General features: G+C 32.2%; 1 protein-coding gene across 1 annotated transcript; it reads right to left on the reverse strand.

Annotated features, from left to right (window-relative positions):
- Positions 1-6,381: 6,381 nt before the first annotated feature.
- On the reverse strand, positions 6,382-11,415 carry LOC127703160 (uncharacterized). Its single transcript, XM_052207683.1, has 2 exons — positions 9,235-11,415; positions 6,382-8,722 (listed from the first exon to the last, which is right to left on the reverse strand). The coding sequence occupies exons 1-2, from the start codon at positions 11,347-11,349 to the stop codon at positions 7,067-7,069; spliced, it is 3,771 nt and encodes a 1,256-aa protein (XP_052063643.1). The 5' UTR covers positions 11,350-11,415; the 3' UTR covers positions 6,382-7,066.
- Positions 11,416-19,408: the final 7,993 nt, after the last annotated feature.

Here is a 19,408-nt window from a genome sequence, read left to right on the forward strand (position 1 = left end):
ACATTCTAACTTATTATATAAAAATAAAGGGATGTGGTATGATTTCCAATGAGACAACTATCCACTTAAGTTAAAATAAGTGGATGTAAGCAATTATAGGCAACCGTACGGTCTTCAGCAACGAGAAAAACCAATACCGTATAGTCGGCCTTAAAAGGCCCTGACATAAAAAATTTGAAAAAATTCAATTGAGAAAACTAATGGCCTGATTTATAATAAAACAATTGACGAAAATTAAATATGACAGACGCGAACCAACGACAACCACTGAACCACAGGCTTCTGACTTGGGACAGGCACATAAAGAATGTGGCGGGATTAAATATAGTCGAAAATAAACTGAAAACGCCAAGGGAAAAAAAAAGAAAAAGACCAAAAGACAAAACAACTGTACATAAGATACAACATAAAAAATTAAAGACGGAGAAACAACAACCCTACCAAAACCGGGGATGATCTTAAGTGCTCTCAAAGGGTAAGCTTATCCTGCTCCACATGTGCCACCCGTCGGGTTTCTAATGAGTACAATTTGGTAGGTCACATACGGGAGAAAGAGGATGGGATTGTGGTTACGACAATTGGAACGGTTTATTCACGATTCTCCAACATTTGATAATTAGACTAAAACATCATTATTGATTAAGGACTGGCATATTGATATTTACCTGTAATTCACTTGAATCAATTCTTAACTAAAATACTGTTAAAAGGGGTATCGTTTAAAGATCATATATATTAAAACAATAACAAAACATATTGACTTTTTTTTTACAATAATTGGTTTTTCATATATTTTTTTGTTGAATATAACCAGAAAATGTTACGTAATTATTTGTATCCGTGATTGAATTACAAAATTAAAAAGTAAGTCATCAATAAACAAGAAAAATACAGACAATTCTACTTTAACAGTGATAATTTCATAAAATTTATCAAGAAATAATCTCGAAATGATTTTTTTTTAAAGAAACAAAATAGATTTAAAAAAAAAATAACATGAAAAATCGAAAAGTTCACTGACTGTACTTCATTCTAGAAATTTATTCTACTACTTGATATGTTTTTGTATTTGTGTTACATCATGTACATGTAGATATCCAAATTTAAAACGATGCGCAACATCGAAGATTTATGTTCGTATATAGTCATCGAAATATGTTGTCTTCTAGTACGAAGAACCATATATCGTCTACATGGTCGTTCTGTCTGTATATCATGAGAGCCGAAGTCAATGTTCTTGTCATGATGACTTATGCAGGCGAAAGAGTCAGTCGTACATTTTTGAATTCAAATTGGGTACTCATCACGATCTGAACTGTAGAGTGTTACAATGTGGGAACTGGCTTGTTGAATTGTGAGCTACAAGTATTCTCGATTTGTCACGTAACCTTTGGACAATCAATGCAAAAACTGACTAAGAAATTTACATATACTACATCTTTCATAATAATCAGCGTTTGATACTTTTACATAAGCGCATTAATGACTTATGCTATTATAAATTCTTAAAAGCGCTCAGAATATTAAATGTTTATTTTTATTCAAGATCGCAACATTATAATCAATAATACATTATTATGTAAAATAGGGAAAAAAAGTCAAACAAAGTAAATTTGAATTTACTTCACTGTGCTAGATTGTATACTATATTTTTGATCAGAAGCAGCGTTTAATACTTTTATATAAGTTCAATGACGTATGCTATTATAAATTCCTAAAAGTTCTAAAAATATAAAATGTTTATTTTTATTCGGGATCGCAACATTTTAATCAATAATACATTATTATGTAAAAAAATATAAAAACAAAGTATTGTTAAAAATTAAATCACTGTGCTAGATTATATCGACTTTTGAAATCTTCAGAAACTATTTAAAAAAAAAAATTAAAATCCAATTATTGTAAAAAAAAATGTTAATATTTTACAATAAATTTTTAAACAATATATATTCCTTTTAACAATATTTAAGTTAAGAACTGAAACAGATGAATTACAAGTTAATATCGAGATGGCAGACCTTAAGAGGACCCCCAAATCCTTAATGTTATTTTATATAAAAATAAGAAGATGTGGTATGATTGCTTATAAGACAACACTCCACAAAAGACCACATGACACATAAATTAACAACTATAGGTCACCGTACGGCCTTTAATAATGAACAACACCCATACCGCATAGTCAGCTATAAAAGGCCCCGAAATGACAAATGTTAATCAATTCGAACGAGAAAACGTACGGCCTAATTAATGTACAAAATAATGAACGAAAAACAAAGGATGTTACACAACAACACACGACAACCACTGAATTACAGGCTCCTGACTTAGGATAGGCTCATACATAATGAGGCGGGGTTAAACAAGTTAAGATAAGGCGCCAACCCTCCCTTAACCTGGAACAGCGGTGTAACAGTACAACATAAGAAGAAACTATACAAATCAGTTGAAAAGGCTTAACTTATCAGATGAATACAAATTGAAATACATCTTACAATCTAGTGGACGTGGTAGTGTACTTATCCCCACAACAAAAGACGCTAAGAACAAATCTGAGTGTAATCGCAGTTACTTACAGCTAGTTCAAAGCCAATAAAACTAATATAAAAAATCATGCATCTAAGACTTAAATAGCAATTAGTACACATCCAACATTCGATGGATTTAGTGTAAAGACGTCATTAACAGTCAGAGACATGTTGTGATTTTGAACGCCTATACATTGTACAGTCCAAAGTAGTAAAGAAGAAGGTGCAATAAGAGCCATTTAAGGCCCCCAAAAACTGGGGAAACACTTTTTATTTTATTTGAATGATATGATATGGACACTTGCAATTTCAGTTTTGATCATTGTGTCACTATGAAGAAATGCATTGCGAGTAGTCATTGTAAAAAAAATCTGCTGGAATCGCACTCTCCCAAACACTGCGAGATATGATGCATTGGAAAAGTTATGGTATTCTGCATGCATAACCCGATCAACGAATCCTCATTCAATCAAACGATTTCTGTTGTGAAAATTTTATCCAAATATAAAATATACTTAGTAATGTCCGTAATATGTGAACTTACCCTTAGTAAGCTTAGTTCATATATACTTTCTATGAGCTGCAAGCACTCTAAGAAATGTTTGTTATTGAATAAAAGTACCAAAATATCTGAAAGTAAAGTTACAGAATTTGGCATGATGTTTTCTTTTTTTTCTTTTTGATTTTGAAAAAGATTTGTATGAAATCTGCTTGACGTGAGTATATAAAAAAGTCGCCAGTGGGTGTGCATAATTAGTACTAACTGAATACCGACTGTTTGCTAAAGACAAACCTACCAGATACAACAATTATTTTTTGTTCAAAAGACAAAAAATGATGTTTTCTTTGGTGGTTTTGAAGATTTTCTCATTGATTCCAACGGTTAAATCTTCTACAAAACTCTATTTTGCAGGCCACTTTTCACAGTAGTTAGAATTGTTGTAAGAATTTAGGATCATGCTAAGTCTAACATCTATATCGTTCTTTATAAAGATTTCCCTATGTATGAAGTATAAATTTGGGAGATGACCATCGTCTTTCTTATGTTAATGCCCAAAGCGAGAAGGACATATTTGTGATCTTCTGATATCTCCTATTACGTGAATGATGTTATGGTATATTTGGGATTCCCATATTTACTGTGAATTCCCATTTCTTTATCAAATATAGAAATAAGAAGATATTTTGCATTCCAACAATTTTTGAAGATTTGTCTGCTGGAATAATAACTCATTTCAAAAGTTACTTCCGATGCGCCAAAGTTCACAGTTGTAGAATAATCTGCAGGACTATATTTGTATGAGGACGATGAACAAAAATTATGAGTTTTAAATTCTTGAAATTAAAGAACTTTAAAATCCTGTTGCGGTTAAAAAACAGTGATGCAATAGGTTTGGTGAAGATTTAAGCAATGCACGGTGTAGATTTATTTTTTTAACATTCTTCATATTTTGTTATGCAAAATATTTCTAGCATAACACTTGATTCTTAGTTCTGTTCTACCAAAATTCTGTGCATCAATAGTGATTTTATCTATCGATCCACAATTTTGCTGTCATTTGATAAACGAAAATAACACTCCAAAAGAGCATTTCTGGATTTACCCTTATCAAGAACGGCAAAACCTAAGCATTTGTAAGACAGGGATGTATAAATCCGTAGACAGTAAGGAGTTTTATATGACGAAATTGGACCCAAAAATAGCAAAATTCATCTAAGGGCAACTCTGCTTGAGCGATTTGCAACCTTAATTTCCTAATTTATCGACGGTGAATTTTTTATTAAAGTTTAGAAAGTAAAATAACACAAATGTCAATCTCTAAGGAAAATTCAAAAAGGATAAGTCCCTTCTCTAATGGCAAAATCAAACGCCTAAACACATTAAACGAATGAAAAACCACTTCCATATGACTTGTTACAGACATTTCCTTATGTAGAAAATGGTGGATTAAACCTGGCTTTAAGCAAGCTTATCCTCTCACTTGTTTAACAGACACATATGGTTCCATTAAATTGAAAACAATGTGTGAGCAAAACATACACACATAAAAGATAAAAATGTCAAAATTTCAAGCGGAATAACAATTCAAACGTTGAATACAGGACAATAATAACAAAACGCGTCTCATTATTTTCCAGCATTTAAAAATGTGTTTCATCAACATGATCAATTGGGAAAAATGGAAAGTCTTTTATGATTCTTTTATTATTTTATAATCTTAATGCTCTCTAACTTCGTATTTGACTTGGCCTGTTTTTAATCTTTTTAATTTTAGAGACATTCAAAGACGAAACGCGCGTCTGGTGTACACAATTTCAATCCTGGTATCTATGATGAGTTTATTCTATGTTGTTTTCAAAATTGACAAATAAAAAATCGAAGATTATTTTATTTTATCCTATACTTTGAGTAAATAACTTATAATTTTTACAGTATGATAATAGCATTATATTTGCGCGAATTCCATATTTTTCGAAATAGTGTTTAGCGGGCTGATATGAAAAATAATTTATCACATGCCTCAGGCTATTATCACATGCCTTTCCGTAACGATATCGCATGGCATTCGGGCATTACTCGGCAAATTGTGGAAAAAATACACCTCAATTGTACGTTTTCAGTGAAAAAAAACATTAGGAAACAAGAAAATAATTAATATAAAATGCAAAAAACAAATGATACAATAAATGCATATTTCAAAGTTTCAGGCATAATTGATAAAGTTAATTTACAAATGCTGACTCTTCCAAACAGTGTTCATTATATGTTTTATTGAATTTTTGTTTTATTGTCAATATGGAAATATATAAAACGGTTGTTTTTCTCCTCTTTTGGGGCATAAGATAAAAGGATTTCATATCGGATGTATTACATTTGGCGTCCGATGTCCGTAAACTTTTCAATTTTTTAACTTCTACTTGAAAAGGACCAGTATATTAAACTGTTATTTTTCTCCATTATTGAAGCATATGATAAAAATATCATAACATGTCAATTTTTATATCAGATGTATTATTAGCCCTCGGTCAATATCAGCCCTCGAGTCTTTGACTCTTGGGATGAGATTGAACCTAGAGCTGATAATACATCTGATACGAAACATGTCATGCAATAATCTGATTTCATTGTACACGGATATCTACGACAAATACTTTGCATTATATTACAATGGCATATAAAGTTCAAATACTTATTGGAGAAAAAAATAAGTCACTTATTCCTGTAGATAACTCAAAATTTTTTAGTGAAACATAGGAACTCTTTAGGTTATCATAAAATGTATCCAAACTATCTCCAAGATATAGACCAATCGCCATGAAAGGGATAATTAATTGATACATGGTTATATGCTTTTCCCATTATAGAATACCACTTTTTTAATGTTTGTTCATGAGACAGGGTCTGATGTTGATATTGTTTTAAAAGCTACATTTTATTCTCTGACACTGTTTTTTTTTCTTTTTTCTTTTCAATGCTTTAACTTGGTTAAATGCAAAATTATACATTATTATGTAAAATTTTCTGAACACATACATGTATCATCAAGTGCCCTTTCATGTTTATGATTGTTTAAACATCGTATTGGCACACAACTTATATATAATGATGTGATTATATGCAAGAGAAACATCAACTTTAATATGTGTTACTTTTTCAATACTTTTTGTAAGTTCTTTGTTTTTTATTTTTATAATATATGCAATAATACTTGATAATATCGAAGAATTCGTCACACCATTCTTGTTTTTGTTAGGCATTATCATCATTCAAGACGACAAAGACTGTTGGAAAGAGAGATGTTATTCACTTGTAATTAATTGATTTCTCCTGAACATGATCTCAAATTCTTAATTTCAACACATATTTATTAAAACAGGAAGATAATAGAATTAATCGGTAAAAATTACATTCTGCATTAACAATTGTAATACATTTTAGTGCTAGGTATTTGTTAGTGCCCATACATATATATAGTTAGAGCTGAATATTTACATCCTATACTTTGACAAAAATATAAATAAAAAACAAAATTCTTTAAATGTATGAAATTTCATACTGTTTAAGGAGTCAATGTCAGATACACACGCTAGTTGTATCTCGAAGGACATTGCATCGAAAAATGAAATTAATAAATTAATTAAATTGATTTGTTCGTTTGCCAATCAGATTTACGCAATTTCAAATCTTACAAATATCTCTTCTTTGAAAAAATCTTTACATGTACATGTACTTTTGCATTGTCCATAGTCTTGATTTGAAGTAATCTTTTGTTTTCATTTTGCAAATATCATAGCTTTAGTTTTCACATGTACATGTACTACAGCATTATTCGTAATCTTGATTTGAAGTAATCGTTTGTTTTCATTTTGCAGATATCACAGCTTCAGTTTTCACATGTAAATATACATTGGCATTATCCATAGTCTTGATTTGAAGTAATCTTTTGTTTTCATTTTGCGGATATCATAGCTTCAGTTTTCACTTGAACAAGTACTACTGCATTATCCATAGTCTGATTTGAAGCAATGTTTTGTTTTCATTTTGCAGATATCACAGCTTCAGTTTTCGATGAGTCAATTACCGATATTGTCGTTGTGTTGGTTCTGTTGCCTCGTGTCGTATTTGATGTCGAAGACGACGACGATGATGGTTTTGCTTTTCTGAACAACTTAAGGACTCTTCTGTTACACATGAAGGAAATGAAAATAAAAACCCCTTGCAGAGAGTTAAGCATTGAGACTATGGAAGAAATAGCGGACACTGGAAACAGGGCATCAAATATTTGGAATATCCAGGTTATGCCCGTGATTGTGAATAATTTTATGTAAATAGAAAAATGAACACGATTTAACATTGAGTTCTGTTCTTCTTTCTTTACTTTCGGTGTTGAGATTATTTTTACTGACGTCACAAGAAAGAAATATATATTTGTCAAACATACAAGCGTTATTGGTATTATAAATGAAACGATAACGGCTGTCGGTCGATTTAAAAAACACACGTGTCCTCCATATCCGAAAGAATCATCATGTACAAAAGTCGTTATCATATTGATTGACACAATTAAAACTGGAAGTCCATATGAATATAAAACATATGAAATTAAGACTTTATTGTGTCCCGACTGCCCGGATGAAAATAGTAATATCTTACTTCGAAAAACACGAAACATATGGAACGAGCAAACACTCAAGCAACCGAATTCTGCTAACCAAAACATATGCATAAAAATACCAATCAATATGCATAACGAGTTCGACTGAGTTGCGTATAACCCAAACTGGAACAACAAATGAGCGAAAAACATGGCAAAAACTAAACACATAATATTTTTTCCTGGAAGTGATCTCAGAGTACTAAATAAGCAATATGTAATGAAAGTTAAAAGTAGGCACACTAAGGACAAAAGTGTACAACTATTCATGAGTATACCCAAAACAGGGATGTCTGGACTTTTGAAACCTGGTTGACTTCCGGACATGTCATTATAATCATTGAGACACAGTCTAGCTTTTGTGCCTGACATCAAAATATATTCTTTGTCATAATGCTGCTCTGATCCACTGATATTAAGTGTCAATTCATAATTATCTTTGTCAACTTGAAATTCATTCTCATCGATTTCTACTTGTTCACACACTAATAATCCACTGACCTCGGAATGTGTATACCAATGTGCATTCGCAAAAGTACGTACGTTTGAGTAACGACACGTTTCGGCGGAGGCCATTCTGTTTATTACTCCTGGAAAATTGTATAATTTCCCTTCTTTTTTTATAATGAATTTAAATAGTACATTACTGTATAGTATAGAAAACGTGTTGTGGGTGAGATTGATTAACTGCTTTTCGATATAAGATCTATCAACAGACTCGTTAATAAATATCTTTTGGTCTAATATAATATCAATGAACGTTCCTTCCATCAAAGTTGTTGTACAGCTGAGATTTACGTGCAAAGCAGATGATACAAGGAGCAAACCTTTTACGTTTAAATATGTTTGCAAAAAATCAAAAAACGAATCCTCAAACGTATCTAAAAACTGAGTTGTTTTGTTAATCGTTCTCGTAGCTTTACCTCTCAATGTTAATGACAATATATACCCAAGATTACTTGTAAACGGTAGTAAAAGAACACAGCCATTGTTCGTCAGAATTCTGCCAGGGTAGCAATGGATATCGCGGCACTCATTCTAAAAAATAGTTTAATCATGATAGTAAGTATACATTACAAATACTATTATGAACATTAAGTGTACCGTAAATATGTTTTAATGAGTACTCAGAAGATTGGGATTTGGTTTGTTGTGTGTGTTTTAACTGTCGTATTGTACATGTTGTAGAACTGTTTTGTTTAATTGACATACATTGTAGTATTCATCATGGTCATTATCATGAATTGACAACCGGAAAATTCGTGTTGAAGTTGACCTTAGATTAATTTATCAAAATATTTGTCCCAATTTACTCATTTTTGTAAAATCATCGAATGATACAAAACCGAATATTTACTTGTCATTCGAAAAATAATAAAGACACTGGTTTTGTCTGTCATACTTAAGGAACTTATTATGGTTTTTTTTTATGATCTTACTTTTTACATGTAGATATTTTCTTAAAACGGACTGTGGCTAATTGCATTTATTAACTTATCTAAACAATAAGTAACTTAAATAATTTTGAAAAAAATGATTGAATAATTTACCTTAAGTTTATCAAATATCTGAGTTTTGTTACATCTTTTCTCCATTTTGTTGTCTTGTAAGTCATCAAATACTCTAAGAGCAAATATTTCCCGAAATGATATCGGTCCAATTGGCCCTCCTTCGACTCTAGCACCCGTACTTGGTGAAATTGGTGCACGTTGTAGCCATTTAAATGTTGGACCAGTTCCTGTGATGCAGACATGGCAAAAATGATTTTTATAAGGGGCAAGAGCCTGTATTGACGGTAGTTCATGACATTTTTCTCTGTCATTTGGTGTATACAAATTTCGCAACTTTGTTTCGTTACAGGTTGTGTGTATCACTTTGTTTCGATTTGAAGGATTGCACATTCTGCAGAACGGATTTTCCCCATTGAACCATATACGAGGCAAATTTAAAACAGTACACGCAGATTTGATGTCTGGGTCATTATTTATCCAATTGCCAGTAATATTACATTTGTCGTAACTTGAATATGATGAACATTTCGTTCCCTGTTTTTGAGGTTTCATGCTGTAGCTACAATTGTTGTGAATAGCATGTGTTATGTATTCTTGAAACGACACATGGTAGGTTGGAGAAATATATCTATCACAAGTAACTGATATACTCCAATAAATAATTGATTTTCGAAGGTCATAAGGTGAAATATCTTCATTACATAGCATACAGAATACGTTCTTGTAGTGCACTGAAACATTTCCCACGCTTACTTCAATCGGCAAACTTGAATATAAACTTCTATCAAGACTGCTCTGACATAATCTGCTAATTTCATTGTTAGAAGTATTTTTGCATTGGTTATATACAAGAAATCTGTCTCCTGTTAGTGACAACCTTTTATCAGTACATGCCGTTGACAGTTCAAACATTTTGTCAATACAACAAGGTGTTGACTTAAAATAACAATTATTGTCACAATCGCAAGCACTCATACTTTTTCGCATTGATTGTTTTTGACATAAATTACCAGTTCCCATCATAGCATGATACTTTCTGTGTATATTTGTTAAATTTAGCGTGTTACGCATTTTCATACCTTTTTCAGATTTTTCTTGTGTTTTGATATGTATTGTAAATTTTCTACTTTTTTCCTTTTCGAACTCATCTTGGACCTTAATATCGTTGATTGTTTTGTCTTTGATCAATTTAATATCCAGAGCCTCGATATGGAAATCGAATTTGAAATGACGTTCTTTATTGATCCACTCGCTTATTCTTATTTTTGCATCCATATATTTAGAACTTTCAATAGTATTATTGCGGTTGCAGAGATAACAGTAATAGTTTTTGAATGGTGCTGTTATACCACTCTGAGATGTTTGAAGACATGCCTCAAGTAAATCAACACGATAGGTATCCCAGTATCCTGTAACATTACAGTCAGATATCAACGGTGTTGGTTCTGGTGGATTGCACATAAAACAAAATATATTCCTGAAAAAATTATACCTGTTATCGTAATTATGACAAGCGTACTCTAAACTTGAATCATTATTTTGCCATGTTCCCGTTACATTACATTTGTTCACAAAACCTTTAGCTCCTATAACAGTAGAACAATTTCTTGGTTGTCTTACTGTATCACTGACAACATAGAAAATATTACACTTTTGCTCCGTTGCAAGACTTATTATTTCTGAATATGATGAAACAAAGTTGAAATCGGCAAAATTCAAGCAGTCTATTTCCAAACTCCAAGGAATTAAGTCCTGAATACTTTCATTAAAACATTTAGAACAGTGTTTATTTCTATATGTCAATCCAGTTTTTCTTGATGTTACAGGTCCATTTTTCAAGTGTTCTGCAGGTGTTAATTTTGACTCGCATTGTCTTGTCCTGTCTTTTGTCTTACCATTGCACTTGCCTACCATAAGAACTAATGGGGTATCTTGTTTATAAATGTTGTTTTGATGTAGGAGCATTGTTTCAATACATGAAAGATGTAGAGAGAAAAATAAATCTGGACAACAATCGCCTCTTGCTACACAGTCTAAATCACATTCACAATGAGGACATACCCCAAAATTGACTGAAGTATTATAAGGTAGTTGATATCCATGACCTATTTTACTTTGATCACATACTTGTTTTCCACATGCCGAGACATACATATCTAGAATCTTGGAAATGTTGAATGTAAATATATGATAAAAACTTGCACTTAAAATCAGGTAACATATCCACGTTGATATATCCATAATTAGAGATCAGCTCTACAATTTAAAATTAAGCGTCTTCATTTAATACTACACAGTACAATATGTATGTTTTCCATCGTAAACATTTAAACACGCCTGTTGATAATTTTCAAAAGGTGAGAACTTTCAAAACATAATGAATACCATGCAATTCAATTATGGAAACCTGTGGTGGCACTTGATTAATTTGACATTTTTTTTCAATAAGTCCATGAAGTCATCACTAGTTTAAGTATAAGGTTAAATTCAATGATAAAGGTCTTGAAACTGCTTTTGTTATATTTGTATTTATTGTGCAAGCAGTTCAAACGATACAACATAGTGTTGAATACATATCTTGGACATTAGTGTATATTGTTCTAACTGTAAACATTGTTTTTATAATCCAATGTTGACTAACGTTCTAACTTTAAATTCATTTTCTACTGAACACTTCAAATCTACTGCAGATCTACGATTTGAATTACTTCAGTTACCATCAATTTCTGAAATCCATGCATTATTTATAGTTTGATTAAGATATACATTTCGTATTAACAATATGAAAGAAAGGGTTTGGACAAATCCGAACACTTTTTGACAATAGAATACTTTTAAGCCTCCACCACGACTATTGACATATGAGTAGTGAATAATTAAACTCTTAAACCGTTTTTATGATAGTACATGCCAATATTGACATGTACCACACAATATATATAATATAAAAATTAGAAGATGTGGTATGATTGCCAATGAGACAACTCTCCACGAGAAACCAAATGATATAGAAGTTTACAACTATTGGTCACTGTTCTATACCGCATACTCACCATGTCTTTTTTTCCCAATATATATATTGTATACCTTTTTTGGCGTTTCGTTGGGTGTTTCATATTAGATTTTTAGGAAGTGTGGGGGGAGGGGGGCGGAAGGGGTCATGTGGGCTATTAATTTTTGTAATACCTGTAATTTTACTGGCAAAGTTATTTGTTTTAAAAGGTCCACAATTTCTAAGACAAATTATAATAATGATTCTACTGTAGAAAGAAAGACGAATAATTTAAAGATAGAAAGGTCTTGCATGTTAAAAATGTTGACACAATTGATTAATAGCTTGGTGTTTAAAGCCACTTTCGGAACTTTATGTTGGCTATTTCGTGTTTTCCAGTTTTTATTGGTGGAGGAAGTCGGAGTGCCGGGAGAGAACCGCCGACCTTCGGTAGGAAAACTTCAATTAAGATTGGAGTCGAACGTACCTGGCTTATTTCGGACTTATGAGTTTGAATGTCACTTGGGTATCTTTCGCCTCTCTTTTGTCACGTGCGGGACTCGAACTCACAACCTCAGTGTTGACAGGCTAGTGATACAGTACTTAAACAACTTAGAACACTCGGCCACCAATGTTGACAAACGAAAAAGTAGACAAATGAGACACAAAATAAACAGATAAGTTTTAAACGCTGTTATTGCAATACCGGTACAGCATTTCGACAACACCTGTTTCTTTGGTGATACTTGTGACCAAAATGTTTAAACACCCAAAAGATTGTTACAGAACATTTTTTGTTCACTTAAACACAGCTAATAACATCTATAGTTTTAAAACTGTCCTACCTGAAAATTCATTTATAAATACTGACTGCTCACCCTTCTTATTCCAATGAATAGTTAATAAGAAATCCAAGCCAAGCATCTAGTAACGATGTATGATATTTCATTCACCATAGCCAAATCATGTCCAGTATGCGATTTCAGTATGAATGTACTATGCACATATATATATATATATATATATACAAGTCTAAATTGAAAACCTATGATTCTGTTGAAATATTTTAAGTCGGAAGTTGCATTCTATATTCAAGGTTAAAGATATGGTTAACGTTGGTTATGTATTGGATAAATTGTTGATTTCCGGCAGAAGTTTTATAGGTCACTGTGACTTATGCACCTAAATTTGAAAACAAGTTAAAACTGATGTTGTTTTTGGAGAGACTTTTTATTATGATTGCGAAAGATATCCATTGTATTGCATCGAAACAACAACTTATAGTATAAACCATAATCTTTTCCTCGATTGTGACATTATCAAAAGAGACTTATAGTCGAATGTACTTACAATTAAAAAAACACGACGATAACCACACGTAAAGGATCCGCTTGCCTTTCCGGACCACATGAGATTGTCATCGGGGTTCGTGTTGCTCAGTTTGTTGTTTTCTAAGCAGTGTTTTAAAGACTGGTGTTTGCCTTTTTGTCTTTTTTCGGGTTTTGTCATGATGATGTCAATTTCTCTTCTTTTCTATATCATATTTAAATGTACAAATAATATACTTGGTGAGCAACTGGTCTCAGTAGTTCAACTACTGTATCACTAAGCTGTCAACATTTAGGCTGTGAGGTCGAACCCCGTAGGGGCAGGTACGCCCGACTCTAATCTTGATTGACTAGAATTGCCAGTTTTTTTCTGCCGAAGGTCGGTGCATTCTGGCTTCTTCCAACGATAAAAACTGGCAGCCACGAAATTTCCACTAGTGCTGAAAGTGGCGTCAAAACACCAAAGATCAATAAAAAATATACTTTTCAGTAACCTTTTACGGTGATTTATCTCATACTGTATTTTACATGAATAACTCTACTTAGTATTTTTTAAGGATGAAAAACATGCAATACACATATAAAAATTAAATACATTGCACTCTTCATATTAAATAAAATGCAATAGAAGCTACAATTATATATTGTACTTACTGTTAAATTGACTGTAGATCTTTTAAAAGTTTTGAAATGAACCCCAGTTCTACAGTTTATTCAATGAAGTAACTATCTGTTATGAGTTCTCTTGATAATATTTCTGCACTAGCTTTTCATAGTATGTCAATTATCATCATTTGCATTAAATAAAGTACACTATTTAATATTTTCCTCATCGAGTATGATATAAACATTAAAACAAAATTATTGATTAAAGTGTTTGAATTTCCGTGACTAATAGGGACATTTTAGTTTTATATATTGCGAACAAATTTCCGCTCTTGAAGTGTTAGGCAATATCATGAAGTACCAACTTTCCGAAAGGAAGTAAACGATCACATTTTAGATAAATGATTGATCCTATCATAAATCACCATGAATGTACTTCCCATCATCCATCAGTTGATTTATGTGAACACTTCCGTTTTAAACATGTAAGCATCAGTAAAGATATGAATGAAAATTTACAACACAAAACAATGTAGCTACGTGTACTAGTATATGAAACAAGACATTTTAACAAAAACGCACCACAGCGTTTTGATATGAGACAATAAAATGGAATCAAGAACAAGTAGCTTGAAACAATTGAAATTGACGAAAATATTTCACTACCCTTTTGCAACATCAATTAAGTACTACAAATAATGTAACTGCATGCATTTTATCGCTGACAATGCAAATGTTGAAATAAACATGGTGATCAAATCCACATGCCCGTGATTGCATGGGTGTTTTCTTGTATTAAATAAATGATACCTTTTTTCAATTACTTGCTAAAGGAACTAGGAAGACACCAAAGGTATATTTAAACTCATAAGTCGAAGATGAAACTGACAACGCCAAAGCAAAAAAAAACGAAAAACGACCAAAATACACACAACAGTCTACACAACACAACATAAAAGATAAATACTGAGCAATACAAACCCCAGCACAAACTGGGATGATTTCAGGAGCTCCGGAATGGTAAGCAGATCCTCCCCCACATGTAGTATTCATCATGTTCTCATCTAGGTAAAACTTCGGTGCTAAGTCTAACTTGGTGATGTCACATTAGAGGAAAAGAGGACGGGATTGTAGTTACGACAATCGGAACATATGCGTCGTCATCTGTGAAATAGATATACTTCCTAAAGACCAACCAATTCGTTTGGCGTCAGTAAAATTATCAAAGGAGGACTTCAACTACACCATTTAAAACCCTTCCTTGTAAGCAGCTATCCTCAATCAAAGAAAGAATGATAGGAAATGTAAGGTCTGAAATATCGTATCAACTTGTAGATATATACTCCATATGTAGAGGATGCAGGAATGTTGCTACATAAAACTAGATATTTCACAACTGGGAAGCTTAAATCATCACTTTTGTCGTAAAGTTTTGTTCTCAACCGACCCTCATTGTCAATTTCTAGATGTGAATTCGAGGTTCACCTTTCCCCACAATATTCACGATAATTGGTCCACAGTATTATGTATCTTGTATAAATAAAGTAAAATAAGAAAACATCTAGAGGTCAAACCATGGTCTATAGAACCAGATACAAGTTTGGTCTACAACTTATGAAGCTTTAAAGTGGCATTGCGTCTAGAGTTTCGTCATCAATCATGAACAAGACTGCAGAATCGAATGTGTCCAGCCTTACACCATGCTAATCATTTCTCAACAAGATCAAACATGTTAAAAGAAGTGGATGTAAGCAATTATAGGCAACCGTACGACCCTCGACAATGAGAGAAAACCATACCGTATATGCGGCTATTAAAGCCCAAACCCTCCCTGTTGATGGGCGATTTATGACCCCTCTTCAAATGTCTTTATATTTTGTTTATGAAGAAGGTATGGTATGAAAATAAGTTTCATATATTATTTTTTTTCTTTTGAACCTTGGTTGCCATGGAAACCATCCTTACAAAATTTTGCCAAAATACGTACAAAAGTAGCCTTTGAAAATTGAAATATAAGGGATTTTAAAGAACCATTGAAATAAAGTTAATCAATACAAACAATAAGTATATTTACAGTATTGACAAACAAAACCCCAAACTATACAAAAACATTACAATTTTGAATACTACATAGTTTGTTTCCACAGCAACCATTTAAAAATGTGTTAAAATTCGAAAATGAAAAATTTCAGAAACTCCTAAATTTTAAATCTGTTTATCTCCCAAGACCAACAATACAATAACATGTCAGTGACAAATTTTGAAAGACAACATTCTATATATTCTTGAAATAAAAAGAAAGTCGTGTGTTTTTTTTTCTTTAAAAAACTAATTTAAGTCAACAATTGTCAATTTTCACCAAAATTCAGATTACCAAACAGATGATTAATCAAACAGTTTGAATTTAAAAAGCTAAAATATTCCATTTGTATGTGCAATTCTGACACACATTTGTTAATTTTAAACTAGAATATATGATTAATGAAGATATACTTGTACAAAACGAAAACTCATCACTCTGGGTATGGCGCACCCCTCTTTTTTTTTAAAAAAAAAAATCATTTTTTTTTCAAAATTATAAAATTTGTTGAAAAAAATGTGGAATCTTATTGCGTTTACTTGTGAACTAAGCATTTTAAAAATTTAAGCATAACATTACTTCTATAGTTATATGTAACATTTCTCAGAAGTTTGAAAAAAATGGTAATACGCATAACCCGTTGTCGTGCCTAGGATTGATGCTGTAAGTGAAACAGAATAATATTGAACTCCAAAAACATTTAAGTCTGTGTATAAAAAAAAGAGGATGTGTTGTAATTGCCAATGAGACAACTCTCTGCAAGAGACCAAATGACATAGAAATGAACAACCACAGGTCATCGTACAGCCTTCACCAATGAGCATAACATGATTGTCTGTAAAACAAATCTTAATAAACAATTTAAAAAAAAATTGCCCTAGACTAGGATCTGCTAAACAAGAATGCACACCCTGAAATGTCTGGTTGGTTTTATTTATCAATGAATTACTTTTGAAACTCTGTTATATAAAGATTTTAATACAAGTATCCTATTAACTTAACATTATCAATTTTCTAAGATAATGAGGTCAGGGTAAGATGAACTATGTCAGACAGACGAAAGAGAGGGAACGGAAACGAAAAATTCAGCAATGTTTCCATTTTTAAAGGGGCATAACTCATTAACAGTACAAGTGACACCAATAAAATTCAAACTAGATCTGTATTGTATGGTAATAAGCATTGTGTATAAGTTTCAAAACATTTGGTATTGGCTTACTTAAGTTAGAGAACGGAAACAAAAAAGTCAGCAATTTTTCCATTTGTAAAGGTGTATAACTCTAGAACGGACGTACTTACGAACAAGGATACAACTTAATGCCCCTTTCACTACGGTGGGGGCATTCAAATTCTACGTGTTCTATCTGAGGAAATATATACCAACGATCTATCTTAAACTGTGCAAGACTTTGTCAATGTTTGTATGATATATGATGGAAAAGGACAGCTTGTCTATCATTTTTTTTTTAAATAACCTAACTGAATTATTATTTGCATAAGGCAGAGTTATCGCATCTTTATAGTTCTCAAAACATATTCTCCTTGTTGGCCTGGAGGAAAATTTGCTGGTCCTTACTAGTATATACTGTTTTGATTCTCAAAACCTTAGGACCACCATGTGCAAAGATCATTCATGGAATTTTGCTCAATTTTATCAATTGTTATATTTACACATTTGTATGCCCCTGCCGTGTCGGAGGGGGCATTAAGGTTTACCATTGTACGTCCCAAAGTTGGTTTCTGTTCTCTAACTTTAGTCTGCCTCAACCAAATGTTATGAAACTTAATCACATTGCTTATTACCACAAAACACAAACCAAGTTTGAATTTTAGTGGTGTCACTTTTACTGTTCTAGAGCCATGCCTCATTACAAAGGGAAAAAGTTGCTGAATTTTTCGTTTCTTTTTCTTTCTTTAGTTTGCCTCAACCAAATGTAATGAAACTTTTACACAATACTTATGACCACAAAACTTACAAACAGTACACATTTGGTTAGTGTCACTTTTACCGTTCTTCAGTTATGTCAATTTATAACTTTTATGATATGCAAACGGGGAGCATCATCTGTGTCCAATGGACACATTCCGCATTTATTTCAAGCTCTTTTGCATAAGTTAGATTCATTATATCTTAGAATAGAAAGAACGGTTCTGTAGTTCTTCTTCAATTTCAATTTTGACACAGTTAAATCGACAGAGTGACAAATAAGTGTTTGCATAAAGGTTTCGATACATGTCGAATTACATGGGAGGTAAATAGTAACAGCCATTATGTGTACATAATCTGACTCTGCGCAATAGTATACTAGTCAACAAAAGAAATGATACAAGGCAATGTATTAAATTTTCCATATATAATGAAATTGGAACACTGTACCAAACTTAATAACTGTCCCATTGGTCTAATTTTTACAGAGTGTTATTGTCTTATCAAAACCGCTGATTTAAGACAAAAGACCGATTTTTTGTTTTGTTATTTTTTTTGCCAAAAAAATAATAATCAATATTAGAACTTAAAATTTTAAACTTAAACATGGTCTGCTTAAAATTTTGATTGCCATCCGTTCTTGTGTCCATCTGGCTGTCCGTGTGTCTGTCTGTCTGTCTGTCTGTCTGTCTGTCTGTCCGGTCCTTGCAGCGCCCTCACATGTACAAATCTTGTCAGATTTTTACGAAACTAATACTTTAGGTTAATATAAGCAACATCTCAAACAAGTTATATGAGCTGCATCGGATAGAAATCGACCTTATGTACATTAATATCAATATATCTGTTAACCTATCTTGGGATGAAAAATCTCTACGGAAAGTCTGTTACTGTTTGAAAATTGAGTTGTTATAAGAACCCTACAAAACAGACTGACATTTATCTTTTATTTCTTATTTGAATGTTCCATAATTAATCAAAGTCGTATACATGTGCACGTATATATGTACTTGATTTATGGAAAGTGGCCTCGTTAGCGCTCTCGAGGGTACAAGTTGTTTATTTTTCATTTTCAGTATATTTCTGATAGAACGGACGTAGTTTTTTAGCTCACCGTTCCATCACTTGGCGTCCGTCGTCGTCCGTCCGGTGTTAACTATTTCAAACATCTCCTCTGAATTCAATGAACCAATTCCAGCCATACTTAAGCTGAATGATCCTTAGGATATCTAGAATAAAGTTTGTGTTTTATTTTCTATTTTGTCAAAAAACATGGCCGC

The sequence above is a fragment of the Mytilus californianus genome, unplaced genomic scaffold, assembly GCF_021869535.1.
Source record: "Mytilus californianus isolate M0D057914Y unplaced genomic scaffold, xbMytCali1.0.p SCAF_5, whole genome shotgun sequence".
NCBI lineage: Eukaryota > Metazoa > Mollusca > Bivalvia > Mytilida > Mytilidae > Mytilus > Mytilus californianus.

Coding starts and splice junctions, on each gene's coding strand:
- LOC127703160 (XM_052207683.1), bottom strand. CDS start 11,349: ATGTATGTCTCGGCATGTGGAAAACAAGTATGTGATCAAAGTAAAATA. Junction 8,723..9,234: donor AGATATTTGATAAACTTAAG/GTAAATTATTCA, acceptor ACTATTTTTTAG/AATGAGTGCCGCGATATCCA.